General features: G+C 37.8%; 1 protein-coding gene across 1 annotated transcript in view; it reads left to right on the forward strand.

Annotated features, from left to right (window-relative positions):
• Positions 1-555: 555 nt before the first annotated feature.
• LOC124167076 (gonadotropin-releasing hormone II receptor-like) overlaps positions 556-22167 on the forward strand; it is a 244156-nt gene continuing 222544 nt past the window's right edge. Inside the window, exon 1 of the mRNA XM_046544869.1 lies at positions 556-3834. Within this exon, the coding sequence (XP_046400825.1) occupies positions 3148-3834 (687 nt within the window). The 5' untranslated portion in view covers positions 556-3147. The remainder of the gene's footprint in view (positions 3835-22167) is intronic.

Here is a 22167-nt window from a genome sequence, read left to right on the forward strand (position 1 = left end):
AAGAAAGAGAGTTCGCGATAGCCCAGCGCGGCAGCAGCGGCGGTCAGTCAAAAGGATCGTCCTTGCATAAGTAGGCGTTGCTCCTGGTGGTGTTTTCCCTCCGCTTATCCTCTCCGCTTTTCTGGCGAGCGACAAGGAAAATGGGGTGGGTTGCGGCGGAGGGGAGGGCGATCCTCCCTCCCCTCCTCCGCCGCGGAAATCACCTTGGCGAACAACTGGCAGTCGACTGAAGGCAGGGGCTGGGTTCGCACTACCGCGGAAGTATTCGCGTGTCCACGTTGGACGTGGTGAGATGCCGGTGGTCTTCGCAACCCTAACGTAACGATCCGAGCGTGACCTTCATCAGTGGACAATTTGAATCCTAACGGAGGACCTTGTATCGTGTACAGAGTTGAACTTAGACGGATCATCATGGAACGTAAGAAGATTGTGGATAGTTTAATCAAGTGAGTTAGCTCATTATTTACGTATTTGTGAGATACAACTCAAGTATTCGGTGCTTCCTTGTGAATCCTGAAGTTGACTGTCAGGAAGTTTTTGTGTATATGATCTTCTCTCTTCCCAACAAACCGCCCCCAATTATTGTATGCGGAGTTGAACTTGAATGACGGATAATTATCGAACTTAAGAAGATTGTGGACAGTCTATTAAAGTGATTTTCGTCATAATTTCCGAGGAAATGAGGTATAAGTTAAGTATGTGGTCTTTTTTTCGTGACTTTGAATAGTTGATCGCCACAAAGTTGTTGTGGATATTTTCTTCTCGGCTCGGTTTTTGTGCACATGTTCTGCTCGACTGTGTGTGCTAATATTGTGTTTTAAAATATTTACCTCCCCTTCTTGCAAAACGTAAACACACTTCATGAACGGTTTGATTGTTTGCGTCTGTTGTGATCGAAGTTCCTTAATGGATAATTACCGGCTAACGTTTCGGTTTTGTGATTAATTGTCAGGGATAAAGCCCCTGATTATAAGTGATCTCCACGAAGCCGTGTGATTGTGTTTTGCTCGATTGTGCGCGCGAACGGGGAATCTTCAAAATTTTTCCCTTGGGTTGGGAAACTTTGTTCCTCTTCACGAGATTAAAAAGAAAACAGTTGTAACCACTTTTCCTTGAGGGCAATTAATGAACAACGCTTCATTTTTGCGTTTTCTCCTCAGGGGTAAAGCCCCTGGTAAGACGACTACAAGCAAGGTCTGTGAATACCTAGAGATGAGCATTATGTTCGTGACTTTTACGACTTATTTACTTGGGCCTGAATTATGTACTGCTTTAGGAACCATTTCTTTGTTGTTTACAACTGATCAAAGAAGAATAAACTAGAGGTTACTGCTAACCACTGTGCGGTTTCTTGTATTCTCGGATTGAATCATTTGGGATCCCTCAGACGCCATGGGCCCACTTGTTGTGCATCACAGGATCCTTTATTTTTGACGATTTGTAATTAGTATGCGAGTCGCAGTGTATTTTTTTACGGCTCCAGTTTGGTCTCATACAGCTCTTACTGTTCCTCGTAAAAACTAGGGGACGTGATTTTTGTATGCTTGTGAGGGATTCGACGATGCGAAGTGAAACATCTGTAATTTATGTGCAAAGAGAAGTGTGGGAGAAATCATAAATGAAGTTTTGTGAAATATTCGTGAATTTAGTGAAGTTAAGTTGTTCCCTGTGAAATCCTCGTCGTCATATGTATTTAAATTTGCTACTGTGCCGTTTTTGTATTAACTGGGGTAAGTGAAATTTACAATACGTCAAGTTTACGACGGATGATGATTGTTGCAGAACTCCCTCAGAGACCATCAATATACTCTTCTTGAGACGGCATGGCGGTCGAATGGGTCTTTTACCGCTTGCCTGCTGAAATGTGGGTTCAAATCTGGAAGGAGTTTCGGTACTATCTCAAGCTGAAATCTTCTCGCTGCAATTTTCTCATTGTGAAGAATAGGAGTTTTCCCAGATTAAACTTCTCAGTTTCCAAAAGTATCCCCTAAGTCACTAGAATTCGCATCTCGTAGAGGCTATTTTTGCCCTCTCCCGTTGAATTCACCTTGCGACTTTAAGAACTGACTAAGAGCGTAATCATCGTGGTGCCTGCTTATATGTATTTTATGTAAATAGAGGACCTTCGTCATGTGATAGGTATTTATTTATCGTGATCCTGAAAATCTCTGAAATTGAACCACCTTCGATTTACCCTCCTATCACATAGTGATTCAACCTTGAGAGTAGGTGAGGTAGATTCAACCTTGGTTTGGGTAGGTGAGGGTAGAGCGTGGAACCCTAGCTAAGCCATAGGCGTGCAAATTTCACAAATTCAGGGTAGGCCAGTTCCTTTCTCATCACATACGTCGAGGAATTACCCTCAACTCGGATAAAAAATCTTCCTTGGGAGTTCTTATTGAAAGTGAAACGTTTGCATTCAGTGTTGATAACCTAATATTCAGTTTTTTGTTTGGATATGAGATACCTTCATTTGTACTTGAGTTGTTGTATTGTTGTCCCATAAATAATTGTATTTCGCCCGGCCCAGAGTTTGGACGCGTCGGCCGCTATCTTCACCTATCAAATGTACCCAAGGACTTCAATACTGAGTGACTATGAAGGTTAAGTAATTTATATCTGACATTGGTGATATAATTTTTGGCAACTTGTATTGGGAAGAGGGCGTAGTTTGGTGCGGTATTAACCATCATTCGCACAAATAAGCTCTGTAAAAGTAACTTTGGGTGAGGCTGAAACCTTTAGAGTGGTAGTTTGATTCTTCATGTTTATTTTTGTGCTAAGAAGACTCTCGTTATGCCATATATAGGCGATGTGTTTTACTCTCCTCATTCAACGAAATTTAACATCTTTTGACTTGGTCTTAGGGAACTCTACCTCCTCTCATGAAACCCAACTTGTTGCTATTAGGTGATCGTCAAATCTGCTGCTTAGGTTTCTGCTATCATGACTGATCGTGAAATCTAATAGGTATCAGGTTTTGGAAGATTGATTATTGATCTTTTGTGTCAGTAGAAGTGCAAACCATGGCGAGCAATATCCCACCTGCCAACTCAACTTCGATTTTTGAGTGTTCTTAAAACCCACTGTTGTGTATCCCTGGTAGTTTTTCCCTTGGCGCATTTGTGTGAGCAGAAGATTCTCGATATGTCAGATGTAGGTGATATGCTATACTCCCCTGACAACTTGACCTGGTATCTTTCCAAGGGTGGTGCCCAGTGGTCCAGCACTTCGTGGATCCTCCCCGTGGAAGAGTGTCGTAGGTTGCTTGGCCTGCTGTCGAACGAGACGGCGACGAAGATAGTGAGTGGTACCGAGTCGGACTGGGAAGACTCGACGGTAGAAGCCGAGGCTCTGACGGGGGCCATCGCCAAGTACATCAACGGCACAGTGTTGACGTGCCTGGACCACGCCCCGGTCTTCACCCGCTCCTCCCTGGTTCGCGCCTCTGTGCTGGGCGTCCTGGCTATACTCTCGTTGCTGGGAAACGCGGCTACCATCTTCTCCATCGAGCGCAGCCGTAAACACAGCTGGAGCACCGTATACACGCTCATCCTCCACCTCTCCGTGTCGGACTTGTTCGTCACCGTGTTCTGCATCGCCGGAGAGGCCGGTTGGATCTGTACGGTGGAGTGGGCGGCCGGGAACCTGGCCTGCAAGGTGTTCAAGTTCATGCAGATGTTCTCGCTCTACCTGTCCACTTTCGTACTCGTCCTCATCGCAGTCGACAGGTTCATAGCCGTGAGATACCCGATGCGCTCCCTGACGGCCAAGCGGTGCAACAGGTACATCGGCGTCGTCTGGATCATCAGCTGCCTCCTCAGCATACCACAGGTCAGTCAATCAGTCTAATACCAGATGTATGCATAGCCTTCGATCGAATCCCTTTTCCGAATCTGTAGGTATCATAATTCTTAGAGCTCCCCTCAAATTCCGAGGAAGAGAATTTGTTTGGTTGTAGTTCTATTTCATGAGAATACGTATATTTAGATTGTGTTCAATTAAAGTTATGAATTCCTACCTCTCTAAGATGGTGTAGATCAGGTCAATTATCCGCCGGACCAGTGAACCGAGTTTTTATGACTTAGCCTAAGTTTGGGAACAGCTCTTAGTCTGTCGTAGCGGATACAATGGTCCATATTGAGATTCTTTGCTTTTAATCGGGCTAATCCTTATCCTCAGAGATAAAAAGGAGTTTTTCTGTATCATTAATGTATAGATTATGGTAATATTTAAATTATAGCCTTACAACCACTTCAAATGATGCTAAAGGCCTTTGATCATCATATCAAAGAACCTATTCTCTACCTTTTTTTTATCATCCTTTCCTCATTAAATAGAATTAGCTTTCCCTCGGTGTACCTATCTTCCAATCTTGGCTATCTTTACCTTCTCGAAATCTTTTCTAGATTATCCCGGTCCTTATCCACCAATTTTAGCATTCCCTTATTGTCATTTTTCTCTATCAGGCGTTTATTTATTTTCTAACTTTTTCTTAGTCATTCCTTATAGTTTTTGTTCTCGCACCCTATAACGAGAATATTCGCGATAAACTATTTGGAACATACTATCCTAGCTTATTACAGTAGACACAATTAATCTGTTAATATTGTTTTCGTAACGCCATTTAATGGCACGAACGGATGTATACATCGATATTTAAGCCGCTATTGCACAAACGAATTCTATTTGGGAAGATTTTTTTTCGAAATTATCATTATCTGTATCTCAAAGTCGTCGTCATTATTTTTCATACCCCTAATTTGTAGGATACTACCAAGAAGCTTCTTCCGTTTTTTTGAAGTGTTCTCAATGCAATCAAAAATTCATTTGTAATCACCATCCTCCAGCGTTATAGCATCTGAGTGACGTAATGTCTCATTATATGATCAAAACTTAAGTCTTGGTCTTGATTTGACGTTTATGTGGTTCACAATTAAGTAAAAGAGATAAATTTTACCCTAAGCATAATTAATGATTATATTAGGTAATTATTGGCTTAAGAACTACACATCCCTTAATCCGAAATCAGCCAAAAATTAATTTTGCCTGGAAGTTAGTGTTTTTACTGCACGGTTTTAAATATAAGTACCATTGTTCCTAAATTCGTAACTTCCTTTGTAAAATCAAAAATAAAAATTTATTCCTCTGTTGTCTAAGGTAACCTTGTTGACATAAAATGCTGCGATTTATATAAAATTGAATCTCTGCATTTCTCCAGGGTTTTCTTCCGCGTCAGATTGTTGGTTGACAACAGTTTCGCTGGCTATCCTGCCAGCGTCTTCAGGTCGAAGGTCAGACCTGAAGACGCTGGCAGGATAGCCAGCGAAACTGTTGTCAACCAACAATCTGACGCGGAAGAAAACCCTGGAGAAATGCAGAGATCAAACCATCGCCGCGGAAACCTACGCTCTAACATAAAATTGAATGTGTGCGTAGGTGAACTGGAAATTTTAGTTCGTTTGATTATTTTCCATTCTCTCCTAGTGAATGGGAGATTAAAATATGAGTGACATTCTGACTAGTCATTTTGAATATTCATTTGTACGGAATAGCTGTTCATTAAGCTTCCGTTGTGTGCCCTCAGAGTGGAAACTACGATCCGGAAACTTGACCCGCTTCCTACACCAGTGTTGGTGGTAGAGTTTTAATTGTTAGCCATTCATAGGATAATGAACCGAAGCCCTGTTAAAAATTGTATCATAAAAAAACGGAAGTTTTATGGTAAAAAAAATGATAAATGCTTCGTTGATCAGCGTTAAATAGTCTAATTTATCAAATTTTTGTAGGTCGGTAGTTCTGATTTCTGTTATTATTTTATTTAACTTTCAGGCTGAAGAAATGCTGAATTTTTTAGTTACTCTTTTCTTCCATTGTTTGCGCCCCCTTACCTTTCGAATCCAGCTATGTCCAAAACAGGACGCTTTTGATTGTTGGGAAGTTTCATCGGAAATCTACAGGGTAGTCTCTTTCATAATAATAATAATAATAAATTGCCTTTATTCGGGCGAGGTTGAGACTGAAAAGTCCCCTCTTTCACCTAACCCCTCGATAGCGTCAATGCAAACACATTAAAACATGGTATATAAACCTTTACAATACAAAAGATATAAAATATACACTATTAGTGAAATGTCAGAAAAGATAAACAACTATATGTGAAATTTTTGTGTAGAAAAGATTTAAGTTTGTGGGAAAAAACATGAGGATAACGGTGTAATATCCTTCAGCGAAAAAACCACTGCAGGAAAATGCCCACACATCATCATCTGGGGAAACAGATGAGTAAAAATTATTTCGATCATCCAACCATCTTCTGATGAATTTATTATGTCACAACATATCGCCTTGCAGTGTATTCGACGTTCAAGCGGTTTTCCCTGAATCACGCCTTATTCTCTCCGATTTCTTTCAGATTAAGAAAAAGAACCTAGACTTTTGCCTAAACCTAACACAGCTTTCTCATTTAAAGTAATCCACTTTCTATGATTTATGGGTGCGATTCATTTTAAATTTGCAAAGCAGACAATTATACTAGAGCATTTTCTGTCAGATCAGAACGGAAATAACTGTTATAGTGTCACGTGCATATAGAAACGTGTAAGCCCCTTCCTATTTTTCAGATGTCTTTGCAAAAATAAACATCATCTGCACGCGCAATTAGTGTGATAGCGTGGCTTCGTGTATTGAGTTACGAGATTAAAAAAAATTACCTTGACTTCTGAATAGCACACCAATTCTTAAATACGATTTGTGATTATAATTGCACCAAAAGGAACGGTCTCATTCAGGTCAAAGTCAGAGTCGTAGGTTTTTTTTATTTTGGGCCGAACTTGCTCCAAAATCCTCGTGTAACGGTCCCGACCTAGAGCATCAGCATGCGATTTTTAGCCTCTGAAATTAACCGAGTATTGTCATTCAACAAAATTCAAAATCTTATTTTTATAAATGGCATGCCCTCAATTCACCGTACACAGCCTTACAATCGGTTCAAATGGCTCTAATACTGCGGAGGACGTGTAAGCAATTTCCTCCTACTTGGAGGGAATGATATTTCCTCATGCATAGCGGAGTCCTATTCTTTTAGCTTGTTTCGTAAACAGCCGTGGGATAGCCAGATATGGATTATTGGGGAGTCACATGTTAGTCGATGCAAGTGCCGTAATTCCGAAAAGGAAAAATAATTCGATTTGACCTGGATTCGAACTTGAATCCCTGGAGTAGGGAAACGAGGGGCAAGAGCACGCATCCAACATAAATTAATTGAAAATATTCTTTCATGATCAATTTTGATTTTTATGCAATTTGTTCACCTTCACCTGTGCTTTCTGATAGTCCTTGTGCAAATCCTGATGCTTTATTCTTTAACTTTGCGAAAGTCTCCTACTTATTTTTTAGACACTCTGAATATCGAATATTCAAAATAATCCATTGAGGTAGATGACACTCTTCCTACTTGAGACGTTGCGTTTCCAAACATTTTTCAACTACGCAACGTATTGTTCCAAAACAACGGATGAGGTCTGCTTATTATTTTCTGCTCAGACTTTTCATACTCTCGGTAAGGGCGGACCCAGGATCAAAATTAGGGGGGGGAGGGCAAGCTATGATTCTTCAAGTTGCAGGTAAGATTTAAGCTTGGAATAGGTGAATAAAATCAACATTTTAAGGAAACTGTAACAGCTCGTTATTAGTCTTTAAAATTATTTGCTTAAAAATATTATTTTCCTTAAAGAAATTTGCGATTTTTGCTTTTGCAGCTTCCCCTCTCCACGATTATGTTCCGTAAGTGCTTAAGGTATTCCGAGTGCTTCTGTCGTTACTGCCTTTCAACCTTGGGACTTAACGATTAAAAATTATGTCGTTGTTAAGCATACCAACTCTATATGTGTCGGGTGCTAATGGGTTTGAATTACTTTGAGAGACTTTTTCATATTCGTAATTGCGAGTATGCCATTTACGCTCTGAACAGGAAATGAGTCAGATGAGTCTTGAATCTCGGTGCTAGATAATTACAAAATATTTTAGTTATGTTGTTAGTTAGCACTCCTGTTCTGTTTTCTGAGACGGTGTTACATGAAAGACATTGTGTTCGATGGTTCTATGAAATAGGTATTTATTCGTCAAAGTCATGAGAATGGTCGGGGAATTCAATCCCGTTTTATTTTTAAACAGAGAATTTGCGGCCATACTGGTGTTCTTTTCACTAAAGCAAAACGCTTTTTAAAATATTTAATTTGATTTTATAGTAGGCAATATTCAGGTCTTTTATTGAAATGCTTGGTGGATTGTCGTCATTTATCTCGAAATATTCACTTTTAGGACGTTTTAACATAGAGATTTTGCTAGAAGACGTGGGCTTACTTACAATATGGTGTATTTTAGAATTAACAAAATGCTTTTACAAATATTTTAATGATTTTATAATGAGCAATATTCTGGCCTCTCATTAAAGAGTTCGATTGTTAGTAGTCAGTTATCTAAAAATTATACTTTCGGGATGTTTTAATATAACGATTTTGCTATTTGAGAACTAAATTCAAACGTTTGCCTCAACGCTAATCTTTTGCGTTCATACATGTCATCTTTTTATATATGAAGTGGGTTAAGGTGCATTTTAGAATGGTTCAGGTGTAGCATAAAGTCTTCGCACGAGCGCGCAAAACAGGATGAAACGCAATTCGGATGCTGAGAACGTAGAAATAAGCTCCTTTTATGATAGGTACGTGTCTCGTGAAATTGTCCTTTAAAAAATCCGTGAGTCTATCTTAATTTTCCATTTATACGCTCCTAAGGGTATCGCATGAAATCTCCTGTTATCATTTAGAGATGTAAGAGTTGCAGTAATGTTAAGCGTAACTTGGCTTACTGAATGGCTGAAACACGTAGCGAGATATCTGATAAAATTTTCTTTGTTCTTTCTGTAGAGCTCGCGAGAGAACTCTGTTCAAATAATTCTGTTTTTTATTAACTTTTGGCGAATTTTAATAAATGGTATTTATTCAATTGAACACAGTTTTTGTGTTGGATACAAATGGCCAGAAGATCTTTGGTATCCATTATTATTTTATTTCCAATTACATTAGTCAATTCCAATGAGCTCTCTTTTGCCAATGAGGGCACGAATCAACGTCAGAACTCGAAAAAATATCTTTATTTCGACAGAGCGCTAGACCTTTTTTCATGAGGCTATTTTAAAATGCGTAGCACAGAATATTTGACAGAGATAAAAATGCTTCGATGACTTATTTGTTTTCCCCGTTTTTAGCTTGCTCTCTGAAGAAGACCTTGGTGAAGAAAATTTCAAACGGATTGAAGTAGCTCTTCCCGACCGTCTAATATTGATTGCATCAGTAACGACGCTTCTTAAGGTAATCGCTTTCGGATCTGTTGCCGGTCTGGGGTCGGAAGTTTGGATTTGAATGCAGGGCAGGGATGATTTGAATCCTCTTCCACGGGTTGGATTAATTCTGCGTAAGGTACTCATTGATTTCGGGCATAATTAATCGGGTAGAGGGATTAATTGGGTAAAATATGCATGGAAAATTAGGGTATAGTGCCGTAGAATAACAGATTTAATTTTGTTACGAAGAAGCATCAATTCTGCTCTATTGGTGTCTTTCCGCGGCACTTTTCCTACTTAAACCTTCTCCGGACTCATTTTGAAAATTTCATGGTAAAGAGGACCCTTTGTACGTACATCATATATAAAGAAAATTCCCAGCATTTTCTCGTAGTTAACATTTTAACGTTGCAGATACTCGCAAATTTTGAAAAGGGTGTAATGGCAAAATTAATTTTAAATTTGCAAAAATCAGACAATTATAGTAGGGCATTTATCAGTCAGATCAGAACGGAAATAGCTATTATAGTGAAATATGATTTGATTCTTTCCAGGCGATTAATGTGGGTCAACTCTTCTCGGGATTCCCACCGGATTATATTCAGCCCTGAGGATGAGCTCAAAGTCGGAGGTTGAAACGTTGGCCGTAGGGGATAAACTTTCCTAATTTCAATGTGTGTTTGTTATTTCAAGTTATCATTTAAATTTTATTACAAAACTTTTGTTTTGGCCACGATTGTATGTATTAGAAATTTCGAGGCAAAAAAAAATTGATAAAAGTTTTATTTGACTTTGTCTTTTGTTTACCAGTGCCGTACGGCGTTCCGGCACTATGAAGCCAATGGTGCAATGAAAATGTAATTAGGAGAAAATATGAAGTTAATAACACAATGTAATGAAAATACTCGCAATTTACCGCAAATACTTAAATTTTACTACACGAATGGTTTCAGTACATTTTGTAACATGAAATATTGACGAAAATACAACAATGTATTGAAACCTATCATGCATATAAAATTAAATTAACAGTGGAAAATATCCGGTAAGTTTAATTTGCTATATATGTTATAATCTTACAAAATTAAGCTAGAAGTAACTCTGTATATTATTATGTAACAAGTTTTTAGAAATATGTAAGTCATTCAAAATACCAACTATCGAGCGAGATTACTGAAACTCTTCATAGGCTGCGATACAAACTCTAAGGATTGAGATAAATCATTTTCATGGAAAACCTGCTACTCTTTTAAAAGGGGCCAAATTATTCGGCCAAAATGATTAAATGTGTTGATGTTACGCGAATTCTTTATTGATAACGCTGAGAAGAGAAAAAATGGGTTTTTAATTAATCTAATGGCTAGATTCATTAATAAATCGTTGTATTCATATACCGTAAGAATATGTAGAATAATGAGAAGAGAAAAAGGGTTTTTAATTACTTTAATGGATAGATTAATTGATAATTCGTTTAATTCATCTAGCATTTACTCAAACGCCAAATTATCTCAGTTACTTTCCGTCAGGTGGTTCTACGACTTAACTATAACTTTTTTGTTAACTTTATGTGGGACAATTGTATTTTTAGAGTTTATCAAACTGAATTTCTACTTACACAGTCGATGTTTTTACCAGTACTAAATCGACATACCTTTATGGTTTTTTAAGCTTTCTCATTGAAAGAAAGAAGAGCGTTGCATTTATTGATTTAGAAAATGTATATGTATACCTAGTTGGAGGCACATTTGAAACAGTATCTATGATATATCATGTTGCAGCAGTCCTACTTCATGGACGTATCTGTACTCAAACCAATTTTCACTCAGACATCGAGTAGTCCATGCATGCGAAGGTTATATTTTGAGTTTCACGATCATTCTTGGTATATTTTCCTATAAGTTGATTTGGAATCGGTAGTTTTTTAAGTAAAAAAATATTGGAAAATTCTAACAATCGTCATACTTCCTCCTGATTTCCTTTTATTTAACCGAATTGATGGGATTCCATGGCAAGTATTGATATATTCCTGGCTTAAATGCGCTACTTCCTGCATCAAATAGAGTTGAGAGTTTATTTCTTTGAACTCCATTGGCTTCGTGAAGATTGTGTATCAAGATTTGATTGTAATCCAATGCCGTCTGAAAATGCTCTAATATTAAAAAAATCGGAATTTTTGAGACTTGCGTCTCCGTCAACCTCATCCGCTACATGTAATTCCACTACCTAACTCCATAAATGACACCGTATTTATTGTAGAATATGTTTGGCGCTCAGAGTAGACATTTTATTTGTATTGACGGCAGTTTAACAGCTGCATGAGGTCTAAGTCTCGCGTATCTAGTATCTGCTTTGATATCGACGTAATTCCAAGGTCACGGTGCGATCGTTTTATTCGGCTTCAGTCATGTTGGGCAGTGGTCGAATTTCAGTTACTTAGCAATTGAGGCGGGCGCTCTGTTTTCAACCTTATGCGATTTATTATCAGCCTGTTTTTGACGTCCTACTTCAGTGCTACGAAGTCCAACCGTACTCATAATCATCACATGTCAATAATTTTAACATTACTTTGACGCAGCTCTTCACTCAATTCTACCGCCAGATTTTTACTTTAATCTACAAAATACGTATTTATTCTCTTTCACATCCTTCTCTGCCCGTTCCAAATACTTTATTAGAGGTTTTCCTCGCCCGTTCCTGACACCCACTAGTCTCTCGACAACTGCGTTCATCAACCTCCATGACTCAAGATATTCCCGATTAGGTTTTTTATATCTATTTGTTAAGGTTTTCACGAGTCTTCTTTCCTCTGCCACTCTCTTAAGGACTTCCTAATTACTTTCGGGATTCGGATTGTAGTGGTGGTTTGAGTGTTGGCTTCCAACCCTGTGGGCTTGGGTTGAAATCCTGGTAGTGGCATAGATTTTTCGGTGTCTCCCCTATTCCCGCTTGAATAATCTGTGGAGGACATTTCAAAGGCAACTGTCCTTCCGTTCCCTCCCTCCGGGACATTAAGCCGTGGTCCCCTTGCCGCCTTTGGTTAAGAGTATGCTAATGCAGACGCCAGGTTTCTCTCCAGCCTTCCTTCCATACTCTTCCCTCACGACGCAAATGACCTCGGATGTCGGCTGCCACTACCAAATACCATGTTCCTAATTACTTAATACATTGATGAATTTGATCTTCAATTCCTCCCTTAAATTGTTTAAATAACCATTATTTAATATTTTTCTCAACTCCCAGCCAAATGTGTTAACTGACATTTTCTCGATACCTCAAAATTTTCCTCGGTGCCTCAATCTTTCAATAGTTGTTAGTTTAAATTGTAAACGTGCATAAAAACTTCACGATTAATATCGCGATGCTATTAGCATGTACGTTTTGTAATTCAAGTTGTCGCGGGGCTTCTAGCAGATTCCAAAAATAACAAAATATCAAAATTCTAACGTCAATGAAGCAGTTTCTCTTTGGGGCAAAAGATGGCATACAGATGCCTAGAGAGACATGAGTGACTTAGTGGTGCCTCGGAAGGGGATGGACCGTCTGAGGTGCCCGGATAGTATAGGGCGCCTCGGAAGGGGAAGGGCGAAGAGACAATAAAGTGTGAAGGCACTGAAAGGACGAAGGGGCGGAAAAAGAGTCACAACAGATAGATGATCGGTGTACGGTGCATATTCCACGACTGTAGGAACGATACTTAAACAGCTGTAATAACAATAAAAAAAACTATAATAGTCCATTTTAAATCACGGCGTTTTATTTATGTTGATAAGCCGAAGGTGCAACAAAAATTTATTCCATATATGTGACAAAGCGTATAATAATACTGGTGACTACTTTAGAATAATAAAATAATACGATACAAGGAATATGAGTTTCCTAACTATAAAAATGCGATGTGGGCAGAGAGAAGGAAATGGCCTGGTGTATGGTAGACGCAACGCGACCCACGTGGACTTAAAATTGAGGATTTACCAGCATTTAAGTGCATCATAACCCACCATTTTTTATGCGGGATTACCAAGGCCACCATTCGTGTCGCTGATGAACAGCGACCTGAATTTCTCGGAAATCTTCTTCTTCTTCCTTCCAGGATTAGGCTACTAAACCTGTTCCGGCTCCACATCACCATCTTTTCCTTGGTGAGGCTCTCTGTGAATCTTATGAGTTAAAGAAGGTCTTACATGGGCAGGTTACCGGCCTGTCGCACAACCCCCAACCGGGAGGACCAGTGGGCTACACTTAGTCAGTCCCCTACCCTTCGACCTGTCTGGCTTGGGTGGCCCTACCAGGAGCATACACTCCCGCTAGCATAGCTCTCCGGGTCACAGGGGCACTCAAACCTCTCCACCACGATAAGGTGGTAGCCCTTGGAGAGGTTTTCTCGGAAATGTTGAATATAATTAGGGTAAACAGCCGAAATTTTTGTTCTTGGTGATGTGATGGTGTTCTGTAAAATTCATAACTTTTCAATGCTGCTCTTCACGATCGTAAATATAGTACCATGGGTGTACCCAGCGAGGGGCAGGAGAGGGCAGCCCCCCCTAGAAGCAAAAACCGCAAATGTCTTTAAGGAGAATAATATTTTTTCAAGCAAATAATTTAAAAAATTAATGAAGATCTGTTACAGCTTCCTTAAAATGTTGATTTCATTCAGCTTTTCCATGCTTTAATCTTACCTACAACTTGAACAACCATGGCTTGCCCCCCCCCCCTAGTTTTGATCCTGGGTACGTCCTTGTATTGTGTAGTAAATGTTGAGAATTAAAGGCTCGGTTCACACGTATCGGCGCGCGGACGGTACTTTATAAAACAGATTGAATTGCGCTCAAGGTGACAACAAAACTCCAACTTCAACAGGACTGACTTTCCCCTCCTCAATGTAGTTTTCTTAGTTTCCCCCAGGCCTGGGAATATAGTGCGATACCAAGATACACAAATACGTTCTCCTGTCGCTGTCGAACGTATTTGTGCTTAATTGTTCGAACAATCTAGATTTTTATGTAGTATCTAATTTTCCATGAGGGCTTATGCCTAAATGGATAATCATTCAAAATTGTCTTTTATTTGAAAGAACCTTATTAATTATTATAATACAATTAATATTAATTAATATAATTACAACATGTTGTTATTTACGAATAACTTATTGTGCATTTACTATGAATAGTATATCCACAATTTGAACGAATCAAAACAATAATAAATCAATTATATTTAAGTATCTAATTTTTCCTGCGTAATTTGTGTGAAATCACAGAAACGCTACACGCCATCTGTTGGCTCGCAGCAGTTTTTCATGAATTAAGCTACTTTCTTTCGTATTCCAAATGGTTATTGTATTAAATATTCCTGCACCTGATCCCATATGCCTATCGTGTATCTGAGATGTGCCTTGAAGACTGCAAAGAAGAATCTCGATAGAATTTTTTTTCTTCAGAAGACTTTCCCACAACACGCTTGACGAGTCTTAGCTTATTTTTAGCTCTGCCGTAGATATTTTTTGTATCTGTACCCCGCAGTAAGCGTGGCTTTCCATGTTTTAAAGGCTGACCACTCGCAGCGCTCTAATCGTTATATAATCCCTATCATCACGAGCTAGTTGTTTGACTAAGCAGGTGGTGTATGGTACTCGCTCTTGAGCGATGCGTGAAAAACCGCTTCGTTTAGATAGAAGTTGAAATGTACGACCTCGCAACGTAGTTGAGTTCCGATACCTGCTTTGGATTTACCCATCGTAAAAGTGGAAATTGACCGGCAAGTGTGATTTCAATGATTTTATCTTTATGGTACCTTTTTAATTGTTGATTAGGTGCCCAATTATAACTACTGAATTAAATTTTTTGATAAATCGCGTACAAATCATACTGCTAGCTTCTAATAGATGTGTGAAATGATTGAAGATGTTAGGGTCACCTCTACCGTGAATGTTGGCAGAGAGGTGCGACAATTTCTTAGCTAGTCTAGGAATTTGTTTATTATTAAACTTGCCAAGAGTAGTTCTTTATATAATTTAGGGCCGTGTAGTAGTTATCCGGGGAATCTGGTTTGAGTGCAATTTAAACCCTTTGGCCATAATTTCTAAAAGTTGGAGCGAATCCCAACTGAGGCGCGCCGCTAACCTACGATATATTATGTGATATATTATACGAAATTCCAAATCTGTTGCGCCTTTGCCCAATTTAAAAATCTGCAATTATTCAAATAATCTACAACACACGCATGGAAATTATTTACGGTTAATTACCGCATTACTATGAAAATATCATAAATAATCTACTGCTACTACTACTGCATTACTTCGCTCCCGGGCACAATAGCAGCATTATAGGATGTAGTACTTAAATTGTAGCTTTACATCGCGGTTGTTAAATTATCTGATTTTGAAATGATGACTGGATCTTTTTTAACGCTCAATAAATTATTTTCCGCTTGCCTTGCTTAAAAAATCGCTCATTCCGGTACATATTCTGAAGATTGTGTAAAATCTCAATATTTGTATTGGACGTTGAGATGTTTTGAAAGATACTATATATTTGCAAATAGAAAAAATATCCTATTAGAAATTAACTGCTAACATGTCCCTCATAAATCTAGGAAGTAAAATAAACGTCTTAGGAACACAAAATGACAGTGCGATTTTAATAATTAGCAAATTAATGTTGCAAATAAAGCCTGAACGAGCATATTCCATTTTCGTTGAGTGAATAAAAGATCTTGTTTCGATGCTGAAAATGTTCCGTTAGAAAAATATATTCAATTAAAATGTATATTATGTAGCTGTACTTTTCTTTCATTATTGAACGATTTAACTCGCAAAATGATTATATTTTTAGTCGTTCAGCTCTTTCGGGAATTGGTTTTGATAGGTTTATTTTTTTTACTTGCCACACTAATGTATCACGAGGGCACGAGTGAATTTCAGCCGTAATTTCCATTGTAATTGACATGAAATTTAGAGTATTTTGAAAGGTGCATGCTTGTACGTAATTAATGTTATAGACCATAAAATCTAACATACAAAAATAGCCTAAATTTTCGGAAAAGTGTTAATGACACCATAATAGAGTAATTTCAGTATGCCGGGACTAGCCACGGTGATAGCGTTTTCACCCGCAATGCACAAATTGTGTGAAAACTCCACAGGGAGAAAATGGCATACCACCTTTACAAGTATAGTTCACAAACTTCCACCGGGAAGAACAATGTCTCGGTAGGTTTACTGGCGAAAGAACTTGAACAGAAATCGGGGGATCCGCGTTCGAATCCCGGTCAAGGTGAATAATTGTTTTGTGTGTGGATCTTTCGCGCCATATTTGAGGTTAAATGGCCAAAAAAAGTTTACCTCGACGTAGAAAAACAATCTGACTGAAAAGGTTAATCATAAAATTCAATTGATTAGATTTATGCTTAATAGCGGCATTTTAGCTTATTATAGAGTGGGCATTGAATACTTCGTCAGTTATTACTTTCTGAATGCTATTGTTGAAAAGTTTTTATTGAATGTTTGCTCTGAATAGTGAACAGTGTCGTCACCTCCTTATTCTTCCCTGGCACGTTTTTCTCCTCTCCGACCTCTTTCCGGATTGGATACCTCTCCTCACCCTACACAGTGGGTCCCACACCCTTAAAAATGAACAAGCGGTCCGCTGGCGTCCATGTTCCTGCAACCCTGTAACCCTCCGGGGCCGGCCCCTTGAAAAGCTAGCTAATCCCTTCTTCGGGCTTGGCTGATACCTACTACCCGGGAAGACTGTGAAAGCTGGGTTCCAATGGGCTCTGGAGGGGTTGAAGTCAGAGGGAGGGTGGGTTGGTACGAGGTTCAAGTAGCAGGGGAAGGATGGAGTCTGATCTTGAAGACAATCCCGCAAAATCCGCTCGGCTACATTTCCGTGTTCCCGTCCAATCTTAACATCTCTGGCCTCATCCTTTTCCTCAATTAGAGCCCCTGTCAGAGGAAGAATATTTCTGAGATAGAGAAAAGATCAATTCAAGGGAAGGGATTATCCGTGCCTCTAGATTCCTCAAGTTAAAGGTGAAAAGATTGTTATGGCGGATGATATGCTGTGGATTTATTTTTACTGTGTGTTTAATGGAAGTTTTGATAGTGAAGTCCTCTTTGTTGGCCATTTTAATATCTGGACAATTAAGTTAAATATTGTCGTCCTTGACACTTATTTTGTTCATTGACGAATCAGATGCAGCTTTTAGAATTTCTGCTTTATTGAAAATTAATTTTAATCTTTGGTAGATATCGGAAATATAGCTTTTTTGCTGATCTCAGTGGACATCCTTTAATTAATAAAAATATTTTGAAAAGTATGCCAGAAATAAGTAGTATTTTATCTGAACCCAAACTATAGTTAGTATTATGGCTTGTTATTGGGATGTCCAACGGAATGGTATTCTTGAGTTGTTTTCGCAAAGTATGTTTAATAGGCATGTTTCGTATCCTCTTTACGTTTATTACCCTGTATATTAATTTTTAGCCGTAGAGGCTGGTTTTAAAGTAACGGCTGAAGAAATAGAGTTTCAATTGCTCAATAATCAAATGATCGGTGGCCAGAATACTTTATTTTGCCATTACGAATCATCATTTCTGTCCTCTCTATGGAGCCGAGAGTAAATTAATTATCCATAATACCAATCATAATTTTATATTAAAAGATTAAGTTTTACTAAAAATTAAATGCGCCAGTTAATACATACATTCATGCCAGCGTCGTATTGAAAAGCATTTAGTCAGCTACATCTTATGGAGTTATAATCATTTGTCACTACTTAAACGTTTTCGGAAATTAGATGTTCTGCTTTTCATAAACTATTCACACAACCTGTATTGTGACTCTAAGGTTGGTTTAATGTACTCCTTCAATTTATCCCTTTTTAAGTCCTAGTTAAACGATAAATTTACACGTATGAGTTATTTTTTTATTGTATGAACGCAAGAATGAATGCCGAAATGCACCATGTAACCACCCAATTTTCTACGAATGCCTGAACAAAAAAAAGAACCTGTTCTTATTTTTTCATGCATTCTTACTGTATATTCTCTTCCGGTTCACCAAAATCCTTCATAAAAATACGCATTATATCATTTCATATTGTCTCGTGTAACCAGGCACTTACTACAAGTACTTTCATTTACTTACCTATAGTTCTTCATTCCCGTGGGTGTATATTTTTTTGAAAACTCCTACTACTTTATTCTTCCCCTGGAAAATTAACTGAAAATTTACTAAAATTTTTTTTCATGTAGTGTCCATTAAAATGAAAAGTCCACCTCTGAACCTTTGAATAGATTATGGTACATCATGGTTCTCTATCTCTCCCATAATTCTGTATTTTTATTCTATTTTCTTACCCTATTTATCCATTCCATCTTCCGTTATTCTCTAGTCAGTCGCTTGTGTTCATCTCCAGCCATTTCATTTGCGTATCATCAGTATGCACTTTTTAATGTATATTTTGGTTGAGTGGTTATGAAGAAGGTAGTTTCTTCTATTTGAATTGAATAGAGTACTCTACGATATTCCGGAACTTCGTTTTTGGTAACCTTTAGCTTGGAACACCATATTGCTTGTTATTGCACGACGGTGAATGTTCACACTCCTCAAAATATACTCAAGTTATATGAATATCTGATTTTTTTATTCATTATGGTCAATACTCATTCTATATGTACTGGCATGTGATCGTAATATAGCTATAAAAAATAGAGTGTTTCACTTCAAGAAATTATTCCTCCGGAACATTTAAATCGGAATGAGGTATAGAAATAAATTAAGAAGATACGATAGAAATTTCAGCTGTTGAAAGCGTAGCAAAACATCACGTTGAATCAAATATGATGTGTAAAACTTTCACTATCTTCAGCATAAACATATTTAGCTGTTATTCCTTCGGAATATAAAATTGGAATATGGGAAAATTTCCCTGAGCAAATTACTTTCGTAGACCGAGTTTTTTTTTTTTTAATCAGATGACTATTTGTCTAGTTAAGGATTTTATTATTTCAGTTCCTCATTGCTTATTCTGCCCGTATGTTTGTTGGGAAATGAGGTTAATTTCGTTAATTCGGTGAAAATTTTTAAAATTCGTGGAATATTTGGCAACTATTTATCTGGCGAATAGTTGTTATAAGAATAACCACTTCTGTCATAGTATAATGCCAATTTTGTAAACTATTTAGGCAACGCAGCAAAGGCTAAATTAGAAATATTGAACTACAAACCCCCATGTACCGCATGAAAATGTTGTGCCGAATGGTCTTGAATTCTAAAAGATTTTAAAAAATTGTTGATTATCTTATCAAGATATTCATTCAGACTTTATTATTTATTATCGCTATTATTCATTGCGTCAAAATTAAAAACTGTCAGTCTTTTTTTCCCTCAAGTGATGTTCCGTGCCGATAGTTAATCGATTTCCCACTTCCTAGTGTGACAGTTGAATATGTTTAGAATAATTTGCCTCGTCACTCTTCAAACGGCCTATCTCATGCAAGTTTAGTGTGGTATGCGGAAGAACCCTCAACTTGCGGCCTCGTTTCCTTGTCTGTTTTCATAAGTTAGCCACGTGTAGAGAAAAAATTGTGGCCCTTATGAATGTAATCCTGCGGCTAGCCATTAACTGTCACGGCGATCACCCACCAAAAATGTTAACGAATAATCACCCAATGATTAGTGCAATAATTTATTTCGATCTCATTTAGCTTATTAGTAGAAACTACCTCCTTTGGAGAGAATATGTTACGAGCAGTTATGTTGAACGCCCGGGTAGTAAAACATTAGTAAGGCTTTTCAGAGGATAGCGTCATTCATAAATGACATTTTTTATATTGCAATTGGATTGAAGTTCTCCCGAAGGCGATCTACTTTATGCTATTTTGCGATAATTTCAAGACCTAAACGTTGAAAATATAATAATTCATGGCAGTGCTCACGGGAAGGCCAACAACGTCGTTTTGTGCATGCCCTAAGGCTAGGGAAAGTCTTGAGTTTATGCACTTTGATATTGCGTGCATAACATCACAGAATTTATTTATATTTTATTATTGGAGCTGAATAATAACACTTTTAATTCAAATTGCTTCCTTATATTTCCTATAGCTGCGATTTTATCTTACCTCTTCCTTTTTAAAATTCAAATATCAACAGAGATATTCCAAACTGGAGATAAGATTATTGAATGCCATCGCCACCTTGAAGCATATCAGAAAATTTCCGTAAATTTGTTCATTCGATTTAAAGGGCATGGGTGAAGCATCAACATTATAGATATCATTTCCCGCTTCGAAAATGAAAAGATATTAATGAGAGAAGACGTTTGGGTGAATTAGTCCCCGAGATTTATCTCATCTGTTCTCAAGGCTATATATTGCCACTCTTAGGTACTTGGAATGATGAGGCAATCCACAGAATTAAGCAATGAACTGCCAGGTAGTCGTGAATACATTCCTTCCTCTTTTATCTAAATAACCTTTTTGATTTCCCAATCCACCTCTACTCTACCTAAATTTGTATTAGAGATATAATAGAAAGTTTGAAATGAATTATTTGCTTTGATCATTTTTCTAATTTGTCCTTCCGCACATTCATATTCTTTCCTATTTTTGGGGAAATAGAATTCATTTTAGTTTTTTCATAGTTATTTTAGGAGTATTTTCATTTTTGAAAAGCCTTTATTATTTATCTGAAATACAGCAAATTTTTCTAATGTGAGCCAATTTTCGGTGCCTTATTATGATTAATGTCACATTACGTTGAAAAAATTGCCTTAGAAGTACAACTCTGTCAACATGTACTCTCTATTAGAGTACAATATCACCTTTTTCATTGAGTATATCCGGGTAAATACGCATTTGTCCGTACCCTTGATTCTAGAAATGTACTCAGCTTACGTTGGTAGTGGGAAGATGTTGGATATTGGCTGAGATAGGACCCAAAATCTTTCTGGGGCAGGTTGGCTAAGGAGTACACATTCTTTCCATTCTTCGTTCTGGGAAATCCCCTCTTACGAATGGTGAACCTATTCGTAGGGTTCGGGATATTGGCAAGGGACATGGACACCCAGTACCCATCTTCATTCTCCCTTCCCTCCACTGTTGGCCGTAAATCTGTCCTGTTTATAGTTCAAGGAGTCTATCTGGTGGACGGCTATCTACTTCCGCCGTCGTGTGATATAGGCGTTCCGAAATCTCTGCTGAGGTACAGAAATTCGGATCCAGGGATTCTGGTTTGGGACCCGTTTTAGCGCCTAAAATATTCCTCAATGCATATATTTTTCAATTATTGCAGGTTGATTTCAATTTGATTTGATTATTTTGTGGTGGCTCTAACATGATTCTTTACATTTAAAATTTTTGGAGATTTATGTTTTATCTGAAACGCAAGAACGCATTCTGCTTATATTGCATGATGTATGCTATTAAAATACAATATCACTTGTTCGCCAATATATTTTCGGGTAAATACCCATTCATCTATACCCCTACATACTTAATCTAGCTCTTATCGTTTTAATTAAACAAGCGTGATATCCTAAATTATATATGTATAAACTCTTTGGAAAACGTTGATCTGATTAAAGCCTGCATAAAACAGGGGACCTGACTTAAATATTTGAATAGAAAGCGCGGTTTAATGAGATAATAAGATTTTAATTTTGAATTAATTATTCGTGATGATTTATATTAACTATCTTATATCTTATCTTACTTAGTACATATAATTAGAGTAAATAATTGGTGAAGAATTTATTCAAATCAATGGTGAGCTTATCGAGACATCGAAATGGTGAAGTATTAACGCTGAGGAACTGGGTCA

The sequence above is a fragment of the Ischnura elegans genome, chromosome 10 (genome assembly GCF_921293095.1).
Source record: "Ischnura elegans chromosome 10, ioIscEleg1.1, whole genome shotgun sequence".
In the NCBI taxonomy this organism is placed as follows: domain Eukaryota; kingdom Metazoa; phylum Arthropoda; class Insecta; order Odonata; family Coenagrionidae; genus Ischnura; species Ischnura elegans.